Below are 21,790 nucleotides of genomic sequence, written 5' to 3'. Positions count from 1 at the left end.
TCACTCTACTTTTTGTGTATGTTAAAAAAATTTTCATAATAAAGTACTTCTAGAAAATGGCAATCATCAAAGTACCTCACATTTTACTCAAATATCTCATATGATAAAACACCAAGGAGACACACTGAGGCTCAACTGTTCAAAAAAAAAAAAATAGCTATTAATAGAGACTGTTGTCTGGCCATTCAATGGTGTATACAGATTAAAACAGCTTTAGTGATTTCTAAAAATGTAGACCTACTTAGAATGTAGAGAAAGAGCTTGCTATACTTTGTATTCAATTGTGATTTAGCATAAACTTTAGAAATACTCACAAAACCACACTAAAATCCTTAAACATAATTATACATAATTTACCCATCATGTTGTTATGAATAGTTATTCAGTAAAGCTTACTTCTTTTTCTGGATATAGCAAGTCGAAGAGCTTCATGACAGGGAGAAAATCAGCTAATGCATTTTTCTGAATACTTCCAGAAATGAATTGCAGGAGAACCCACATAAGATGATCTCGGCCTTTAATCAGTCCTCGCCCTGCTAACTATAAAAGATGTTTAAATCCACATGTATACATTGTTACTTAAAGACATAAACAGAGGAAGATTTTGTTGTTGTTTGTTTTTTAAGGAGAAACCCTGGTTCTTGTTCTCAGAAAGTCAGCATCTCACTTTGGCATTTAGTAATTACTTATTCTCAATTCAAGACACACCATGCAAAGCCTGCTATATTATTTTAATATTATATATAAATATTTCCTGCTCCCCAAAACGACTAAGCACACCAAAAATGCAATGTTGTAGAACATAATCAAGTTGATCATGTATGCAAGGGAATCGAGTTTAATATGGGATAATTCTTATTTTTAAAAAATCTCATCAAAATGTAGGGAATACGCTATCATACCAAAAGGATATATTTTTTTAAATTTGAAAGTATAAAGGACTGGTTATCATAAAACATGCTTCCTGGTTTTCTGTACATTTTGTTTATTTATTTACATCTTTAGAATAAGGATAGAGATGGGGTCTTGCCATATTGCCCAGGCTGGTCTTGAACTCCTAAACTCAAGCGATCCACCAGCCTCAGCCTCCCAAAGTGCTGGGATTACAGGAGTGAGCCACCTGGCCCGGCTGGTTTTCTGTACATTGTAACAGGAACTAATGGCGATTGTTGGGGTGGGGTGGGGGGGTGGGTAGGAGATGGCGGTTAAAAGGATTTTTAACAATTTTTGTGAAAAATTTTCTCCATGATAATCCATGCCATGGAGATGTTATATAAATCAACATTTTATTCCCATTCAATATGTCTAAAATTTTTGACAAAAAGTGACTTTTCCCACAAACTTAAGTCTTCCACTTGTCTCCCTTTTTTGGATTCATCATCCTCCCTTCTATTAATTCCCAGAGCAGGAACCACTGAGCAAGCCTAAACTACCATTATTTGCTGTTGGTCACCTAGTCCTATTCCACCTCCGTACACCCGATCTCTGGCTCCTCCTTTCTGTCCTGGTTTAGGCCTTTAGCAGCTTTCACCTAACCCACTGCAGTTATCTCCCTTGCTAATTTCCTTGCCTCTGGCTTTACACATGCACACACGAAATATAATTATATCTTAATAGTTGTCATAATGAAAGCACATTTCCCTACAATACAAACAAAAGGGAATGGTCCCTAAGGTTACAGCGAGCCTCTGGCTTTCTCCCCATTAATCTCTACACCACTCTCTTCCTCCATGTGGCCATTAGCATTTTCCCAACTTGCATACAATGATGGCATTCCCGTCCGCATTGCCTCCAAAAGAAAATTTAAACTCCTTAGAACAGGCACATGGCCATTCAAAGTTCTCCATGTCTGCCCTCCCTTTCCTACCTTCCTTATCTCAACAGTGATTTCCCTTTTATATTTTTATTTCCAGTTGTCACATATCCCTATCCCTTTCTAAATGCTAGTCTTATTGCTAGGGAAACACTTTTCTGTCTTTTTCTCTTAGCAACTTTCTAGTCATCCTTCAAGTGTTTGCTTAAAGACCTCTTTGATACCGCCATCCCTGATATCTCTAATACAGACCATTCCTTTTTTTTGACAGAGAGTCTCACTCTGTCGCCAAGGCTGGAGTGCAGTAGTGTGATCTTGGCTCACTGCAACCTTAGGGACTATTTCCTTTTATTTGTATTGCAGGGAAATGTGCTTTCATTGTGACAACTATTAAAATATAATCATGTTGTCTGTGTGTGTGTGTGTGTGTGTGTGTGTGTGCGCGCGCACGCACGCGTGCGGATGAGTATTTCCTCCTCTAGTGAGGTGCTCCTTGAGGATATTACAGTGCCTTTTCATCTTGTATCCCCTGGTGCCTGCACTGGGAATAGGCAGAATGAATGGCTGAATCCTGGCTTTAAAGTGACAAGAAAGTAAAAAGTTAAGAAATCGTAAAAGCAGTGAATAGGACAGAAATTAGGATTCAAAACTTCTACCAGTTCTTAAATCACTAGGGAATGTCCATAGCAGTCTAAAATACGCTAATCAACAGGTGAAGTCACTCTGACCAAAAGATTTAGTACATACCTTCTGATGAAGAGAAAGTACCATATGTGGAAAACTCGCAAACTGGAAAAGCACAAAGAAAATGAGCTGACTCGAGAGATGCTGCCACAGAAGTTGGCTTGTTCCCCCATCGTCAAACTTCTCCTCGGTCTCAGATCGCTCCATGGCATAAACAACCAGATCCACCAACTGGTCCTCCAGCACAGGGCAGCGCTGCTTGTGCTGTAGGGCAGAGATTAAATACAGTATTCCAAAAGCCTCTCGGTTAGTTTCAGAAGTTACCAGTTAACGGGCATTAATTGTAACAAGAGGCTGAGAAGCATGGAATGAAGTTGAACTTAAGAAGTTAAGGTTAGATTTAGTCTATTAAAGCTGCATTATGTTATATTATCATAGAGGATAAGTTTCAAGAAAAAATTATTTTTTCACGTTTCCCACAAAACAGACTTCCCGTTAGCGTTGGACTTCCACTGTGGACATCACTTGTTTCAATTAGACAAAGGGCAATGCATAGTAGAAAATTTTGTTATTTATCCTTTGAGAAAAGGTAACATTTTAAAGGGCATATGAAACAGGGATACTAGTATTAATTTTGCAATCTACATCAAAAGATCAAAACCCTAGATTTACAGGGATCAAACATTGTGATAGAACAAATAAAGCGGTTATGCGAATCTCTTTATTTTAAAGTAACCTCTACAAGTTTACACTAACTTTATATCCAAGGGTATATCTAAGTAGCTAACAGATTATTCAACGTCTGTTTTTCAATGTGTGGTATTGGTTCTGATACTGAAGTAGAAACTTCTTCCACGGGGGGAAAAAATTGATCTCTGCTTTCCCTTCTTGGAAGCCAAACATAATGCAGCTTTAATTTTAAATTAGACCACTTTAAAATCTAAAACAAGAAAAATAATTGAGTTTAAACACTAAAAATGAGAATGCAACTTCCCTTTCTAGAGGCAAAAAGATCTGTGCTTTTAAAAGTGATTTAAAAAATATACTTTTACCAAAAGAAATAAGCCATATTTAAGCCATTTTCATATTTCCTTTATAAATTCGTTATATGAGTTAGTAGCAGGCAGTTGGAAGCCCTTCTGGTGAATGTAATTACTAATACCGATCTTTCCTCTAAACTTTAGATGTGATTATCAGTCTTTTGCCATGAAAAAGGGATATGATTTTTTCAAATTTAGGGAAAAAAATGCAAAATGGGGACAAATTTGGAAATAAACAAGACATAATGAATAGCATCCCCTCTTTTGCATGCTCTTTGCCAGCTCCAAACTTGTAAAGCTCCAATATAGCTGCAGTTTTTCTTAAAGCATGCAAATAAAACAAACAAGTATCCAAATGATAAGCATCAATGGTTGTTTCATATTTTTTCCAAAAACACAATGCCATGACCACAGTTCAACCACATTACAGATTTACAAATAGCAATATTAACACCACCAGTTGAGACTACAGTACTTTTCCTCCAAATTTAATTATCATTATAAAGCAGAGCAAAGTGCAACAGACAACACTACAGACTATTTCTTAAATCAGCATGCAAAACTACTGTGTACAGGGCTTGAAATTCACTAGTTCTGCCAACCACCAACAACCTAAGAAATGTGTCAGACAACACAAATTTAGAGTGAGATCATTCAAAGTATACAGAGTCAGAAAAAATTGTGAAAAGAAGTAAAGCCAGGATTTCCAGTAGGAATTTTTCACTAGTGATGGGAATTTGCCTCTAGTTTGGAAACAGACAAATTTGTCATCTATTTCTCCACCCATAATGGTCTTCCATCAGTCTGCTTTAGGAAAAAAGAGAAAACTAAATAAAATTGGTTTTTAGCACCTGAGTCACTTTAGAGTTTCCCTTTTTAGTATTAGCTATTTGTTTTGTTTTGTTTTTTAAACTGGATTTTCACCTACATATTATTAGGCATATAGTTATTGTCATACAGTTAATGATTTTTAAAGGAAAGCAAAAAGATTAAGATTTTGACAAAGCAAGAACCACTAGGAAATTTACAATTAAAGCTGATGGTCTTTCAATTTATGGCATGACTCAAGATTACCCTGAACTTTTCTGTCAAGAATTCAGTCAGTCAGGAATCTCTACAGTACCTAATGCTCTGGTACCTGATGGTAGCAGAATAGCTGTCAGGATTAACTACAAATTTCCCAGGTGTTTTTGGTTAAAGCCAAGGATATTTCTCAACTCAAGTTTAAAGACAGCTTAAATAAGTTGCTTTATCTGAAAATTTTGGTAATATCAAAAAAGAAGGAAAAATCTGAGATACGAAATGATCTTTGCTGCTAACTCCTTCAGAACAATAAACTGCTTTAGTTTTCAATTATTTAAAGATAGGCACATTAAAATTAAGACTCTCTACTACATAGCAGATGGTTTTACTAAGTGGAACAAACATTTGTAAAGCAGTTTCAGAATCCATGAATAAAAGTTAACTGTCAATCATTAGGCTAAGATAATTTCATAAACTAATGGATGCTATCCCTATGACTGTTCACATCTTGTTTTGTGAAAGCTTTGGTAAAATCAAGTCCTCAAAATACTGACATATAAAGTTAAATTTGTTAGTGTATATCATAACTACATGCATATTTGGTTAATACCTGTTTTAAGACTATTTAAACTCAGTATTTTAACAATTCTATTTCTACATAGTAGCCCAAATTATACTGAAACTTCATTTAAAATTTTCAGCTTTGATAAAAGCTAAAAATCAGGCAAAAGAATAAAAACATTAATATTAACCCCCAACCTATGCCCAATTTCTTCCACCACTATTTCAAATGGTCAATGATAGCGCTTTTCAGCCTTAGCATCTCATATCCTATATTGAGTGGCACTTGACACTATTCATGTAGTTCTCATAATGCTTTTGCAGTGAAATTTTAACATACTGTACCTAGGTGAGCTTAATTTTAAATTATTATTGCAGTGATGTCAATCAATTTTAAAATAATATCTATTTAGGAGAAGTTGGGAAGAAAAATTCCTTTCAATGCCATGTATCATATTCTTTGCTTTAACCAAGAAAATTACCAATAATCACAATAATTTCAAAGAGAAACTTAGTGATTAACATAAGATCAAATGAATGATAAATACTTCTCTGTCTCATAGTAGCCAGGATTCATACACCATCACATAAGAGCCTGATGAGTGTATTTGTCTTGTAATGCTTGTATTTGGCAGAAAGAATACAAACTCCCAGGTAAGCACATAAAAAACAAGATTTTTCCACTGTGAGTTTAAATCTAACACTCCACCTTGCCAGTTATGGAACTGGGCTATTTATGACTTTCTGAATGTAACCAGTATTAGCATAAAATATAACCCAATTCCTACTGGAAAATGCAATATCAACAGCTCTTAAGGTTTCAAAGCTGTAAGTAAATTATCACATTGCTAGAGAAAGGACAAGAAAGTATAGTGTAGGATGTAGTTCTGTAATGATAAAAGATGTGATAAGATGACTTGGTGATCTTTAATCATATGCTTCTTATACAGTGTGTTCTCGTTTTCTAGTCTACTTTCCAGCAGGTAAAAATATCAAGTCAACTGAGCATATTATCTTCTATCTACACGTTCCCTAACTAAAGAGTTTTCTATAAAAACGATTACTGATGAATTGTGAATTTTTGACAATGTTTACACTACAGTGGGACCAATACTAATAATGTTCTGTCAGCATTTCCATTATAAACTTTATTTTTTATGGATTTATGTCTTAGTCATAAACTTTTTTTAGGTTGAAACTTGTTATCAAAATGATCAGATCAGAAATACTCTCAATTGTTTTGTCAATTTCTAGTTTGAGAAGAGCTGCCCCCCCCCCCCACCAAAAGAAAAATGCTTAGGATAGCGAAGGACATCTGGGGGAAGGTATTTGCAGCTCAAATGGCTATGGGTACATTTATCCACCAAACTGTAAAAAAACTGAGTCAAGTATGACTTAAAGTTCACTGCAAAAATTAGTTTTAAAACAGCATGAAGCATTCTTTCAAAGTTAATTGAATACTTACCTCTAATTCAATGAAAGTTGATCAGAATTAATGACTTGGTATTTAAGATGTTAACTTGACAGATTATATGAGGTCACTGTCAGATACTCTACTGTGAAGCAGTTTCAGTTTCACATGTACAAAAGCTTGTCCAAAGAAGGAAACTTGGCAAATTTTTCAGAAGAAAAAACTTAAAATAATAAAAGAGATACTGCTACTAGGGTGAGGTTTGGCATGCAAAGTTTCAACACTGAGCAAGTTTTATGGCCAAGCTATATGTCCTTAAAAATAGGGTTTTATAAATGGAAGCACTGGCACAACCTTCACTATAGTATTGCAAACAGTAACGCTATATTATATAACCTGTCTTAGACAAGAACGTCTTTTTAAAATCAAAAAGCTGGTGTATTTTAATATGTTGGGCTCAAAAAGTTTTAACAAAAATAGTTGGAACCACTATTTTGTTTAAAATATCAAAGGTGAAAAGTCCTGGAACAGACTTGGGACTGTTAAGAGTTTGATTTATAAAGTTTGGCCACAGTGTTTTGCTCCCACCACAGGTGAGCTTCAGTTGAGAGGAGCTCACTCTAGGAGGAGGGCACTTCTGGCAAAGACTGACAAAGAAGGGTGTTTGTCAAGCAGGTGTGGGGTCACCTAAGAGTCTGACATTTCTGAGTCAATCCCCATGTTTCCAAAAAAGCCTTTCCTGTATAAAGTTTACCACTCCAACTTTTAAAAGCAGCATATCTCTATTAAAGTGCTTTTTTTTTCCTCTTTTTTGTGTTGTTTTTAATTTGTTTTTGTTTTAAGGCAAAGCAACGTTAAGTATTTTTGTTGTTATTTTTCTTTATTTGTTTTAGTAGTCTGGAAAGATAAAGGCCACCACAAATCTTTCCATCTCTGAAAATTCCACCAGGCTAGCTTTAGCCCTAGAGTAGGAAAAAGTAAAATGGAGTGGGAAGGAAAAACAAATCATCAAAAAGGGACAGGCTTCATTGAGTGCCAGGTGTTGTCTCCTTGTTACCAAAAAGAAAAAAAAAAATGAAAAAAAGAAAAAAGAATATTAAAAAAAAACAAACACCAAAAACAAAAACAAAAACAATCCACCAAAAATAACTCTCATATCCCAAGAAGAAATCGTTTTTTAGTGGCCTTGGTCTCAGCATGGTCCTGCCAATTTCAAGCCCCGACCATACACGTATTCTCTAAATGGAATCAGTGGCTACAAAGCGGCCAGCGTATCGTTAGTCACAATACAACAGTAAGGTTGTGAACATACCTGAGCAATGTTCAAGGTCTAGAGCATTGGAGGATGGGCAGGACAAGACAGGACAGAACAAAAATAAAGGAAGAAAAAAAGAAAAGACAAAACAGTGACTATGAGGCCAGCCTCAAGGAACCCAGAGTCAGCACAAACCCTCCCACATGTTAAACCACCAAGAACAAGCAAACGTACACCAAAAAAAAAAAAAAAAGAACAAAAAAGAAAAAAATCAGCAAGAAGGCCACGCTGAAGATACCAAGGGTTATAAAAATAGACACCCAAACAACAAAAAAAGTCAAAAAAACATGGTTCAGTCATGTGTAGGTTTCTCTGGCAAAAGGTATACTTGAAACTGGCCTTATAGAAAAAAAAGCAATGCAAAATAAATCAACTTTAAAATTTTTCTTTTTTAATTTAAACATTCTTAAAGCAATATATAAATGATAGGAATAATACATTGTTTAATAAACCATATATATATTTTAAAATCACTAAATAGTTCTTAACTGTTTTGCTCAGTTAGCTATAGCAAAGAAAAGAGAAAAGAATAGTGCAGATTCTATGCAGAATTTACTAGGTTTCCAGCATAGTACAGTACCTGCTTATTTAAACCTAGCATATTGCAGACCATATCCCTGGAATAAGGCTGTTCCAAAACATATCTCAACAAAGCAGTCTGTGGTTCAAACAGATCCTTTAAAGAAAATAAGAAAATCATTGCTTTGAGATCAATGTCAACATTAATCCAAATTATTAGAAATGAGATTTAAAAATCCTCTAAAGGCACTTGTTACCTTCACAGAGTAGGCAGTATCTAGTGGGAAAAAATCATAGAATTTTAGTGCTTATAGTTAATCTGTTCCCACCCATTTGCCTCATTTGACAACTGAGATGAAATGGCTTGCCCCAAGATCATACAGAGAGTAACACTAAAGATAACACTTGAACCAGATCTTCCAATCCCCCTTCACCAGTGCACTTTCCACTATACTTTCCCTGAAAATGCAGAAGGTTAAAATTTTTTAAATTTTAGAGTTTCACTAACACCAATTTATATAGATTTTGTCTTAGGTGATAATGTTTCCTAGACATAAAGAAGCATCATTAAGAATGTCTTTGCTTCCTTTCTGTTAAAACTTGACAGGTCGAGGCCAGGCGTGATAGCTCACACCTGTAATCCCAGCACTTTAGGAGGCTGAGGTGGGCAGATAACATGGTCAGGAGTTCAAGACCAGCCTGACCAATATGGTGAAACCCTGTCTCTACTAAAAATAGAAAAATCAGCCAGGCATGGTGGTGCATGCCTGTTGCCCCAGTTACTCAGGAAGCTGAGGCAGGAGAATCACTTGAATCTGAGAGGCAGAGGTTGCAGTAAGCCGAGATTGTGCCACTGCACTCCAGCCTGAGCAACAGAATGAGATTCTAGCTAAAAAAAATAAAAAAAAATAAAAAAATAAAAACAAACTTGACAAGTCAATTTTTTAGAATTCTTTCTAGGCATGTAAGTATACAATTTCTGATAGCCAAATTCAGTATATAATAAATCATACCAGGCCAGGCATAGTGGCTCTTGCCTATAATCCCAGCACTTTGGGAGGCCGAGGTGGGAGGATCTCTTGAGCCCGGGAGTTTGCCAGCCTGGGCAATATGGAAAAACCCCATCTCTACAAAAAATACAAAAAACTAGCTGGGCGTGGTGACATGTGCCTGTAGTCCCAGCTACTCAGGGGGCTGAGATGGGGAGGACCACCTGAGCCTGAAAGGTTGAGGCTGCAGTGAGCCGTGACCATGCCACTGTACTCCAGCCTGGGCGGCAGAGTGAGAGCCTGACTGAAAAAACAATCAATCAAACAAAAAAATAATACTAGAAAGTGACATTAAAAACAAAATCTTTTTCAGAGTTTTCCAAATGACAGGCTGAATGTTTATTCAATGTCTTGAATATAGACCAATCAATTCCCTATTTTTCTAGTAAGATTCAAAAAGCAGCTTTTTAGCTTAAAGCGTATCAACTTTTTGAGAAGTAGATGAAACAGTCATAAGCCTATTTATATTTGTTAATTTTGCTTGTCCATATTTAAAATATATTTAAAAATATTAATTTATATTTATTAAATATATTAATTTAGAAGAATTTCATTCTAGTTTATTCTAACTCTTCCATGATGCTAGATGGTTTCTGAGTCATCTAATGGCTTTCTAGGGCACATCATTTTCATTTCTATCTATGTTGCTGGAGACACAGCATTTTGATAAAGTCAATGAAAAGTTTTTCTTCTTATAAATGTCAAGTACTGTTTGCATAATGTTAGCTGGGTTTTTCAAAATGTCCCCTTAGGTGAATGAATGGATAGATAGAAACAAGAAAATCACTTTATATACTGATTTTTAAAATAATCTTTAAAAGACTGTGCTACTGTAACTATGATGTAAAAACTTTAGAAACAGTTACTGTATTAAATTTCTTCTTTTTTTTTCTTTCAAACTCATTCCTATCAGCCTGTAATCCTTCTCAATTCACTCCAACTACCAGAATGGTCTTTGTTTACTGTTTCTTTCTTCATTTTAATAGTAAAATGTCTGGGAAAGGGGTCTGAGTACATAAGCATTCACTTCAATGTACTAGTTTTAAAGCTTCTCAAAGACGTTTTAAAACAATAACCAAAGTGACTGTTTTAAGAAGATGTTCTTATAGCAAGAGTTAACAATGCAGATATAACTGTAAAAAGAGCAACTAGACCCAAAAAAATTATCAGTCCAGTCAGCAAAACTGTTCACTAATGCAACAGTTTAGAAGGACTAGTGCCCCTTAAAGGGTATACCAACATTTCAGTGATTAGAAAAAACATACCCTCCTCCCTTTAGAGTTAGGCTTAGAAATGTGACTTTAGATATAGTCACATTAGCCTTAAGTATCACTGTAAGAAGTAATTTTCTGCTCAGAAATGTAATCTAAGAAGAATGGAGACAGTTTCTAAATACTCTCTTACAAATGTACACAAAAACACTATTTCCAAATATGGAAGGACAAATAACTTGATAGCAAAGGTGTTAAGAGTATAGATTCTGGAATTAGATGGAGTTCACATTAAAAAGCTTTACCACTTTTAAAATGTGGGGCCTTAATCAATGAATCAGTTTTAAATTTCAGTTTTCCATTTAAAATTTCAGTTTCCCATCTCCAAATACTTTGCCAGAGGTGGACCACTGGAGCATAAACACCCACAACAGCATAAAACACAGGGTATATTTAGATAATAGAATAACATGATAAACTATAAACTATCTTTCATTAAATATTTGCGTCTTGAGATTATGAAGCAACAATTTAGCATCACTCATAATGTGGGCTGAAGATTGTCAGATGGACTAAAAGTTCCATTATATTTAGCAACATACCTTATCATATGGCAAAAGGCCTTTCAAAGGAAAACGAAGAGTTGCAGGATCCAGTTTCCATGAATTACAAATGGCACCTGAGTTATTTACAACTGGCAGAAGACTACAGCGACCTATATGTATTACAAAAATGTTTTTAAGTAAATGTGAACACAATACTTCACTTCAAAAATATTTAATGAACATATATGCTGAACTAGTTGGTGGTTTGGTTTTAAAATGACTTAAAAAATGTTTCAATAAGACCGAAGTTTGGGAATTTTATTTTTAGCTCAGATAGTTGAAGATCAATTTGTTATGGGCTTTCCAAACTCAAAAATGTTGCATTGTCTAAATGTCTATGGCAGAGGTCAATCAACTATAATCCACCTGTCACAACTGGAACAAAACTGCTTTTTGTCTAAATGTCTATGGCAGAGGTCAATCAACTATAATCACCTGTCACCTGTTTTATAAAATTTTATTGGAACAAAACTGCTTTTGTAGTCCAATGGCAGAGTTGAGTAGTTGCAACAGATTCTGTTGCCTATGAAGCTTAAAATATTTACTAGATGGCCCTTTACAGAAAAAGTTTTAAGACCACCAGTCCAGTGTCAATATTATTAAACTTTATATTCCTAGAGGCCTTAGATGTCACATAAGACTATCAACTCATATATCTAACTGCCTAACAAATATTGTCACTTGGATGTTCTACAAGCACTTCAAGCTTAACATTTCTCAAATTCAATTCATCATACTTCTCAAACCTACTTTGTCACCATAATTCACTACATGGTATCAATATCCACTCAGATATTAGTGTTTTATTAGCTGTATTAAAATGTCTTTCGAATCACCAAGAAACCCACTTTCTTTTTTTTCCCCTCTGGTTGTATTTGATTATTTAGGTATAGATTCACTTTATTATTATTATAAGTTCTGGGGTACATGTGCAGAACTTGAAGGATTGTTGCATAGGTACACACATGCCATGCTGGTTTGCTGCCTCCATCCCCCCATCACCTAAATCAGGCATTTCTCCCAATGTTATTGCTCCCCAATCTCCCCACCCCTCACTATCCCTACCCTAGTTCCCCATCCCCAACAGACCCCAGTGTGTGATGTTCCCCTCCCTGTGTCCATGTGTTCTCACTGTTCAACACCCACGTATGAGTGAGAACATGCAGTGTTTGGTTTTCTGTTCTTATGTCAGTTTGCTGAGAATGATGGCTTCCAGATTCATCCATGTCCCTGGAAAAGGACATGAACTTACCCTTTTTTTATGGCTGCATAGTATTCCATGGTGTATATGTGCTACATTTTCTTTATTCGGTCTATCATTGATGGGCATTTGGACTGGTTCCAGCACTTTGCTATTGTAAACAGTGCCACAATGAACATACATGTGCATGTGTCTTTATAACAGAACAATTTATAATCCTTTGGGTATATAACCAGTAATGGGATTGCTGGTTCAAATGATATTTCTATTTCTAGATCCTTGAGGAATAGCTACACTATCTTCCATAACAGTTAAACTAATTTACACTCCCACCAACAGTGTAAAAGTGCTCCTCACCCATTCCAGAGTTTATTTTCCCTCCTGTACTTGGCACACAAAATAAGTGAAAACAAGTGAAAGGCATTATATTAAGCTCTTAGAGAGTCACCAAAATGACACATATTAAGAGACCATTCCTCAGCTTTGTTCAATAGTTAGATTACTAAAAATCAGGTACTATTTGGCATATTTAAAACTATAATCCTACCACAAATGGAGTTTATCCTTGCTGTGGGCCTGAAGGTATCCACAAAGTCTGATACCAGATTTCCAAGTAACTAAAGAGAGAGAGAGGAAATCAAAAAAATAAGTATAAAAGAAAATTGAGACTGCCCCTGAAATACAGTGATCATTTACATAAAATGAGATAGTATATGTAAAGATTAGTACAATGTCCGGCACATGGTAATTGTTTAAAGGTTAGCTCCCTTTTGTTTCCTTCAAAAAAATCACTTACCAGTTCATGTGTCCCTGAATTAAACCAACTCACACCACCATATGCTTAGCTATTTGATGAAGCTGAGCATAATTTATCACATGGCATATAAATTGTCTCAATGGAAATGCAGAGAAATAAAAGAAATACATCGTGATTAAAAATATATGTATTATCTAAGGATAAAAGTCATCATTTAAAAAATAAGCATACAAAAATAAGATTAATATAACTGTTTTTGATAAAATATCCTTTTTTTTTTTTTTTTTGATACAGGGTCTCATTCTGTTGCCAAAGCTAGAGTACAGTGGTGTGATCACAGCTCACTGCAGCCTCAAACTCCCGGGTTCAAGTAAACCTCCTGTCTCAGCTCCTTTGTAGCAGGGGCTACAGGCATATGTTACTATGCCTGGCTAATGTGTGTGCTCTTTAAAAATGTTTGGAGAGACAGAGTCTTGTTATGTTACCCAGATTGGTCTTGAACTCTTGTCCCCAAATCATCTTCTCACCTTAGCCTCCCAAAATGCTGGGATTACAAGTGTGAGTCACTAAGCCAAGCCAAAAATTTATATTAAAAATTCAGGAAATATAAAATTTACCCAATGTGGAAGTTTGCCTTCAGGATACAGTTTCCTGATCTCTGTGACTGCAAAATAGGCTGGTAATAAGCAGGCATTTCTTTCCAATATATATGCTATTACCTAAGAAAAATAAAAAGGCAACATTATTCTTGGCTAGTCCTATATATAAGCCCTTTATTTTTATTTATTATTATTATTATTATTTGAGACAGGGTCTTGCTCTGTTGCTCAGGCTTAAAGTGCAGTGGCGCCATCATGGCTGACTACATCTTCAACCTCTGGGGCTCAAGTGGTTTTCCCACCTCAGCATATACAGCAGCTGGGACTACAGGTGCATGCCTCCAGGCCCAAATAACTTTTTAATTTTTTGTAAAGACAGGGTCTCCCTAAAATGTCCTAGCTGGTCTCCAACTCTGGGCTCAAATGAGCCTTCCACCTCGGCCTCCCAAAGCACTGGGATTATAGACATGAGCCACTGCATCTGACATGAGCCTTTTAAATACATCACATGAGCCTTTTAAATACAACAGTGACAAAAATAACAAAAAGGATATTAAAAAGTAGAGACATTACTTTCTGAGAGACATGTTGGTCAAAGAACACAATTTCAGTTCAAAAAGAGAAAAAAGTTCAAGAGATGTACTGTAAATTATGGTGACTAGGTGTTAATAACAATATAGCGTATACTTCAAAATTGCTAAGAGAGTAGATTTTAAGTGTTAAAATTAAAAAAAAAAAAAAGTATATGAGGTAACCTATATGTTAAATAGCCTGATTTAGCCATTCCACAATGTATATATATATACACAGACAATTGCTACTAAAATAAAATGTAGAGATATTATTTTGTGGATTTATTGGGTTTCAACTGTAGCATAAAAGAACACATATGTAAAAAGTATCCAAAAGTAAAGATTAATAAACAATGGAATGGATTGTTCATGGTTAGTAAAGAACCTTGAACATGCTTTAAATATTGGCATACTTACATGGGAGAGCAACAGACCAACGTAACAATTCTTGCAATATTAGTGAGAAAGTACAAAGATCTTTTAAGTGGTCCATATGCTGAGTTCTAGTAATGGTTCAAGCTATTTTAATTTCTATACCATTGTTTTCCTAATTTAAAACCATAAATTAAAATTTAAAATGTCCTTCTGAAAGATAAGGGAATTAGCATCTTTTAAAATAGAAGTGAGTTTTTTTTTGGTAGAAGAAATAGAGCATCTTATAAAATATCCTAAGTATTAAAAGCACAGACCTAAACAAAGCTAGACTTTTTTGAGGTTATGATCAATGAATTTCAGACATGTCTAAATTACCTCTCTTGCTGCCAGAAGCTGCTGTACAACAGCAGAGCTCACTGTATTAGGAATTGTCAAAATTTTCTCCAAAATCACTTTTAAGAGATCTCGAACACCCTGATATAAGAAAAAAGACATGGGTTAAAATTAAGTAGTGTCTACTGTGTTAGCTAAAACATCCAAAGGTTTTAGGGCTATAGATTCCTCCAAAATCACATCCTTAAATTTTCTGAATCAGACTTGCTATTTAAGTCCCTAACATTAATCCAAGAGAAAAGTAATGTTCCAAAACAGAATTCTAAACATTGTCTTACAATACAATGAACAAATAAAGTCATTATACAGTTGGTCAAGCTTTTTTGGTTCTCATAACATTAGAAGGGTTTCCATTGTTATAAGGGTCAAAAACCTTAATTTATACATACAGACAGAAATATATTGGAATAGGACTTTAAAGCACTGAAGACTTGAGTAACAATATTAAACTTTTTGGTAGATGACTATTTCTGCTCAATCCCTTTTGTGCTAGGATTACAGGTGTGAGCTACTGTGACTGGCCTAGTCTCCCTTCTCATCCATCACATACCTTAATCTCTCAAGGATATCCAAGGCTATTCTGTTAATCATCTCCACATATCCAATACCAGTTATATTATTAATCATATATATATATGATTAATTTCCTCAACATTTTAGTTGAGGAAAAACCCACGTCCAAGGGAGGTCAAGTTAGAGCTGAAGCAGGTCTTGCCTCTATCCCTTCTCAGTTCCACACACCCCTGCTCTGTGCTCTTTCATTTGAAAAGATGCTAACATCACAATACTTGCAGCATGAAGGAATACAGATTCTGCTCTGTGACTTCCCTAGTCTTCATAAAAATATGTCAGCCACCTGTATATATAAGAATGTTGAGAGGGGAGTAGAGGAGCCAAGGGAATACTGAGCAATTTTAAATCTCTCCGGGAAATGTACCACAATAGACAGATTTTGTAAATGCTTCCACATCATTTCTCTCACCTGAAAGTAAGATACGCACACCGAAAAATCAATCATATCTGAAAGCAATCACTTTTTATAATGAGAAAAATATACCTTGTAATCCACTCCCCCAATTATTTTCCGAACCAGCTTAAATGTTAAGGCCCAAAGCTGTGTTCTTTCCCATTCAAGAGTGTCCGAGTTTATCAGGGATTCACAAACCAGCCTATAAAAAAGAAACAGCCATTCCAGTTACCAGACAGAATTTTCCAAGTTCTCTAATAGCCACTGATAATGGTTTGGCTGTGTCCTCACACAAATCTCATCTTGAATTATAGTTCCCATAATCCCCATGTGTCATCAGAAAAACCAGGTGGAGATAATTAAATCATGGGGGCAGTTTTCTCCATCCTGTTCTCATGATAGTGAGTGAGTTCTCACAAGATCTAATGGTTTTATGTGGGGCCTCTCCCTTTGCTGGACACTCATTCTCTTTCCAGCCACCGTGTGATGAGGTGCCTTCTGCCATGACTGTAAGTTTCCTGAGGCCTCCCCAGCCATGCTGAACTGTGAGTCAATTAAACCTCTTTCCTTTATCAATTACCCAGTCTTGGGTATGTCTTTGTTAGCAGCATGCGACAGACAAATGAATACAGTTATAATATGTGGACTGAGTATGATATTTATCATACCAAGTATTTTTCATAAAAGTGCATTATTACTTAAGCATACTTATAAATATGTGTAGCATTTAACATATTTTACTTAAATAAAAGATCAAAAACAAAGAACTAAGTAATATTCATTATGCTATATTTTTACTAGAAAACTTTTTTAAAGTTTTCAGTTACATGTTTACCATCTATCACCTTGGATTTTTACAAGAGGATGGCAAGATTTTTGATCCCACATTTTCTTCTGAAGTGTAACACTGACATTTCTCCCGAGGAGAGGTGGTGGAAGGTCTATGTTATCTCCTTGTAGATCTGAGAAGGCCTAAGACTATGGCCAAAAGGATGCAGTATGACTTCCATGACAAGGTGAGACAATTTCTGTCTAGTCTTCTTTTATACACTTACTGTTAGACTCCACCATGAGGTGAGACAGTCGAAGCTACAAGGCAAAGGCCTGTGTAGGTTCTGGCTAAAAATCCCAGCTGAGGTTCCAGATGACAGCCAGGAACCAACCACCAGGTATCTAAGTGGGTAAGCTTTTGCCATGCTCCAGTGCCAGCTACATCACTTGTCACCATTAAGACTTTGAAGGAAATGTGCCTCATTAGCCCAGTCAACTATGAAGACCACGAATAGTAATTTTAAAACCTGAGTATTACTGTTTAAAGCCATTAGGTGTTGAGGTTGTACAGCAAAAGTAAAGTGTTACAAACTAACCAAAATGATTAATCTTAGCCCCTGGGCAAAAAGGCACCTGGTTTTGACCTTACAAGCATTATATAATTCAAAGACAATTACTCCTAGAAACTAAAACCTGAGGTATTATATAAAGGTTTATTTGATGAACCTTACTTTCTTCTTCATTCTCTTATCTTTTTACAACAAAAACCTGAACCAATTTTCAATCAAGTATAGAAAAGATAATGCTTCAGATTGTTCACACCCATTAAACATACCTGGGTGGAAGAAGACCAGTCTCAACTGCCATTGCTAAGCAGTCATAAAGGAAAGAAATTCTTTTAGGACTATGCTGACCATGAATAAATTTAACAATCCACTGGATACATTGTTCATGAGACTCCTGGAAAATTAGAGAATGATTTTATTTGCGGTCTAAAGTTACATTTTTATAACAAATAGTTGATACTACAACTGGAAGTATACCAATATTATGAATGAAATATTTCACTATGAACATCTGTAGATAAAAATAATTTTTTAAAAAGCAAAATAAAAAATCAGATTTAGTATTTGTCACATTAAGCTTAAAATTTTGCAATTATATAGATAAAATGTCACCATTTTTATTACATGGGACCTTCAAAAGTAGTAATTAACTACTAATTAACATATTAATGGTCAACAGAAAACTCTTAACACAGATTGTTGCAAGGCATTGTAAACAGCCCTTTATGGAATATATAAATATTACCATCACTGGGGCTAAAATTCATTATGGATCAGTATGTATCAGCCTTAAGTGAATCTAATGCCTAAGAGCCCAAACAAGAGCTCACTATGAATACAATGACATGACACATTTCTAGACTTGCAAAACTTTAAATATGATGCCCAAATGTTGTGCCCATATCAAAGTTTGTCTTCTAGCATATCTCCAAGAAGACCCTACAATGTTCTGCTTCTCTGCATGACCACTGTTCTCATACATACTTCTATTGTGGCACATATAACAATGATTAAGAAACACCTATTTTCTTCCTGGTTTCTCCATGAGAGGGCCACACCATAATTCATAAAGTGTTTAATGAATTTTAAAAAAAATGTTGCAAAGATGTTCAACATCACTGAGAGAAATGCAAAATAAAACTATTCTGAGATAAAATTTCTCATGTTTTTGATTGGCAAAGATCAAAAAGCTTAACATTCTATTGTGAGGTTATAAGCAAAAGATACTCTCAAACACTGCTGGTGGAAGTATAAACTGGTATAACTCTTATGGAAAATTTAAGAATTTCTATAAAAACTACAAACAGATACGGCCTTTGATTCAGCAATACTATTTCTAGGAATTTATCCTATTTCTCATGCATAATATTATTCATCACAGCATTGGATAAATTAGAAAAAGTAAGAAGAAACTTAAAAGTCAGTAGAGGATTGGTTAAATGGAGGAAGGTACAGCCATACAACAAAATATTACACTACTATTTAAAAAAAAAAAAGTAGGAAAGGAAGGAACAAGTAACTCTTGGACTAATAGGGAATTACTTTCAGATTATTAAGAGAAAAAAGCAAAGTACTAATTAATGAACAGTGTATATATATGATCATTCTATAAAAATATTTCTATATGCATAAAATACTTCTAGAAGAAAACATAACCTGGGGAAACTGGCTGCAGACAGAAAAAAGAACAGGTAAGAGAGGGGAAGGAGACTAATTATTGGATCCACACTTTTATACTTGTGCATTCTGAACCATATGAATATACTACCTATCAGAAAATAATTAAACTAAAGGTTAAAACATGACTCTGTTGAGATTATATGACCATGTCTGAGTGGCAAATCTTATCACCAGTGGTCGATATGCAAACAGTTCTCATTTCCCTACCTATAGTGCACCATGAGAAGGTCATGCGTTCGAGGATGACATATTTTGTCTTTTTCATAGATATATTTTCTGGTTCTTTGTTACTTTTACAGTTTGTTTCCTCATTTTTACTATAACATCTTCCTATCCTTATAATAGAATCTTGCTATTCCTATTATAGCATCTTTGCATCAACACTGTGCCAATTCCTTTATTTAGTTTAAAAAAAAAAAAAAAACCTGTAATTTGTATCTTTTACAAGTACAGCTTAACACATCTGTTTCCAAGGGTACCAAATAAATCCGAACAGGATGAAAACGGTCTTAAATAAGCTAATATAGAGGAGGCTACTTTTTTTTTTTTTTTTAACATCTCATACTGTGCAGTATAAACGACTCCTTAACATAAGTTTTCCACTGAAATATACAAATTAAAACAGATGGAAACCAGAATTAAAAAATGATGACAATTTTATTTCTCCCTTCTCAGGAAGATCTTAAGAGCAACATCAATGTTAATGTTAAAAATAAAAAATAAATAAAAAAGGGGTCAAAAATCATCAGCTGAATGTATTAAAAATGAAGTGCTCACCTGGGAAAGACCACCCCAAAACTGTCTGAAGGCCCCCAAACAGCTAATTAGTTTTGTTTTCTCATCTTCAGGGGTATCCATAAACATGCTAAAAAAAAAAAAAAATTCGTTAGCTGTCACTCCTTTTAAAAAGGTAATCACACATAATCAGAACAGTGGCTCTTATAATCCTCCAACACGAAACTAAGTGAAATCTGACATAACAATCACGTAAAAACACACTCACCCAGGAAAAGCCTCTTCTATAATTTCCGTTTTCTGTAGAAAATAAAAATGTAAACAATGTTTAAAAAGGGCCTCCCTTAGCGAAGTATTTACAATGTAACCCAGGGCAAGTCACCTTAATCAGCTCTGAAACTACCGATACCTCTCTGGCCTGTCATTGTATCAATTTCAAAGGATACAAAGAACTTGACAGCAGTTTGAGAACCACGGAGCCCCGCCGCCCCCCACCCGCATACAGCCTCGGTGTCAAAACAAGGGGATACAAAGGCAGGCGTGGGAGGAGGGTGCCCAGGCCGGTCTCCTTGGTCGGCTGCCCCCGCGTCTCCGCGTCCCTGAGCCGTAGTCCTGGATGCCCGGCAGCTGAACTCACCACCACCTCCTCGAAAATGCTCTGTAGTTGCGTCTCCATCTGTACTCTCACCCCGGCCTTTCCCGGATGCCGGGAAAGGCCCAGGTCAGACCCGAGCTCTGGGAAGAAAGAGGCAGAGGGGCCGAGACCTCCGGAGGACAGCGCAGCTCCCCGGCGTCGCTTCCCTCCCGCAGCGCTTTACCAAGAGCGTTCCCCACAGCGCCCAGCCAACAGCAGGAACCCGCACGGAAGACGGGGAGAGCCCGGTGCGCGCTGTTTACAAACCCCGCGGAAACCAGCGGTGCCGCCGGATGGTTCCGTCTCTGAAGGGCGGTCCGCAAGCCGGACGAGAGCGCCCCCAAACGGAACCTCGAGCCCAGGTTTCACGGAGGCGTCGTCGACCGTAGGGCGCCACCTGCCGGCTGGAGAGGGAGTTGCTTCCTGCTCGAGGCTAACTTGTGTGCAGGTTGGGAAATAAAAAGCTTGGAACCCAGAGGCTGCAGCCTTCGGAAAACGCTGGAGCGGCGGCGGGCACCAAGCTAATGCCTGCGAGCTCACCCTAGCCTCCCAAGTAACTGGGACCACAAGCTTGGGCTACCATGCCCGACTAATTTTTGTAGTTTTTGTAGAGATGGGTTTTTGCCTTGTGGCGCAGGCTGGTCTTGAACTCCTGGGCTCAAGCAATCTGCCTGCCTCAGCCTCCCAAAGTGCTAGGATTACAGGCATAAGCTACCGTGCCTGGGCCAAAATTTCTTAAAGAATGATGAGAAGCTTGAAGGCATTCCCACTGGCCGTATCAGAGACAATATGATTATCAAAATAACAAATAATGCCTTACAACTCATTAAGTAAAATAGAAAACCATGAGTCCACAAAGCTGTGAAGAAAGAGGTGAATACATTAAACTTCTGATGAGAAATTATATAGTCAGATAGCTTCAGTGTAACTCCACAGAGAATATTTATTAATTAAAAAGGACAAAAAGTAACTCTGTGACCAAGAAGCCCAGCAGCTATCATTTTAATCAAGTGAGCAAAGGAGACGTTGAAAACACGCACCAGCCTGTTAGGATGTGATGAGAAGACTACAACCTAACTTCCGTTTTTCTGCCACAGTTGCGTAACCTGAATCTAATCACGAGGAAAGATAAAACAAAACCTAAGGGATGTTCTACAAAACAACTGGTCTGTAATATTCAAAAGTGTAAGTCAAAAAAGTCAAGTATTGACTAAGAAATTCTTCCAGAATGAGGGAGGAAATGTTCCATGACAAGTAAATGCAAAACATGCTTTTGAATATAATCCTTTCACACACACACACACAAGTC

The 21,790-nt window shown here is 36.2% G+C and overlaps 1 protein-coding gene across 2 annotated transcripts in view; it reads right to left on the bottom strand.

Annotated features, from left to right (window-relative positions):
- The window catches only part of MED23 (mediator complex subunit 23), a 42,579-nt gene extending 21,847 nt beyond the window's left edge, over positions 1–20,732 (bottom strand). Inside the window, exons 1-13 of one of the 2 annotated variants that reach the window (XM_010343009.3) lie at positions 20,485–20,732; positions 20,116–20,147; positions 19,890–19,977; positions 17,702–17,826; positions 16,186–16,297; positions 15,111–15,209; positions 13,807–13,908; positions 12,980–13,049; positions 11,229–11,341; positions 8,428–8,523; positions 7,845–7,862; positions 2,561–2,761; positions 397–540 (exon numbers count right to left, since the gene is read on the bottom strand). In XM_010343009.3, the coding sequence (XP_010341311.1) occupies positions 397–540; positions 2,561–2,761; positions 7,845–7,862; positions 8,428–8,523; positions 11,229–11,341; positions 12,980–13,049; positions 13,807–13,908; positions 15,111–15,209; positions 16,186–16,297; positions 17,702–17,826; positions 19,890–19,977; positions 20,116–20,147; positions 20,485–20,523 (1,239 nt within the window). In that variant the 5' untranslated portion in view covers positions 20,524–20,732. The remainder of the gene's footprint in view (positions 1–396; positions 541–2,560; positions 2,762–7,844; positions 7,863–8,427; positions 8,524–11,228; positions 11,342–12,979; positions 13,050–13,806; positions 13,909–15,110; positions 15,210–16,185; positions 16,298–17,701; positions 17,827–19,889; positions 19,978–20,115; positions 20,148–20,484) is intronic. The other variant, XM_010343010.3, reaches the window with a different exon arrangement.
- Between the last annotated feature and the right edge of the window lie 1,058 nt (positions 20,733–21,790).

The sequence above is a fragment of the Saimiri boliviensis genome, chromosome 4 (assembly GCF_048565385.1).
Source record: "Saimiri boliviensis isolate mSaiBol1 chromosome 4, mSaiBol1.pri, whole genome shotgun sequence".
Classification (NCBI taxonomy): domain Eukaryota; kingdom Metazoa; phylum Chordata; class Mammalia; order Primates; family Cebidae; genus Saimiri; species Saimiri boliviensis.
Note: the sequence above shows the minus strand (reverse complement) of the source record. Positions and strands in the feature narration are given on the sequence as shown.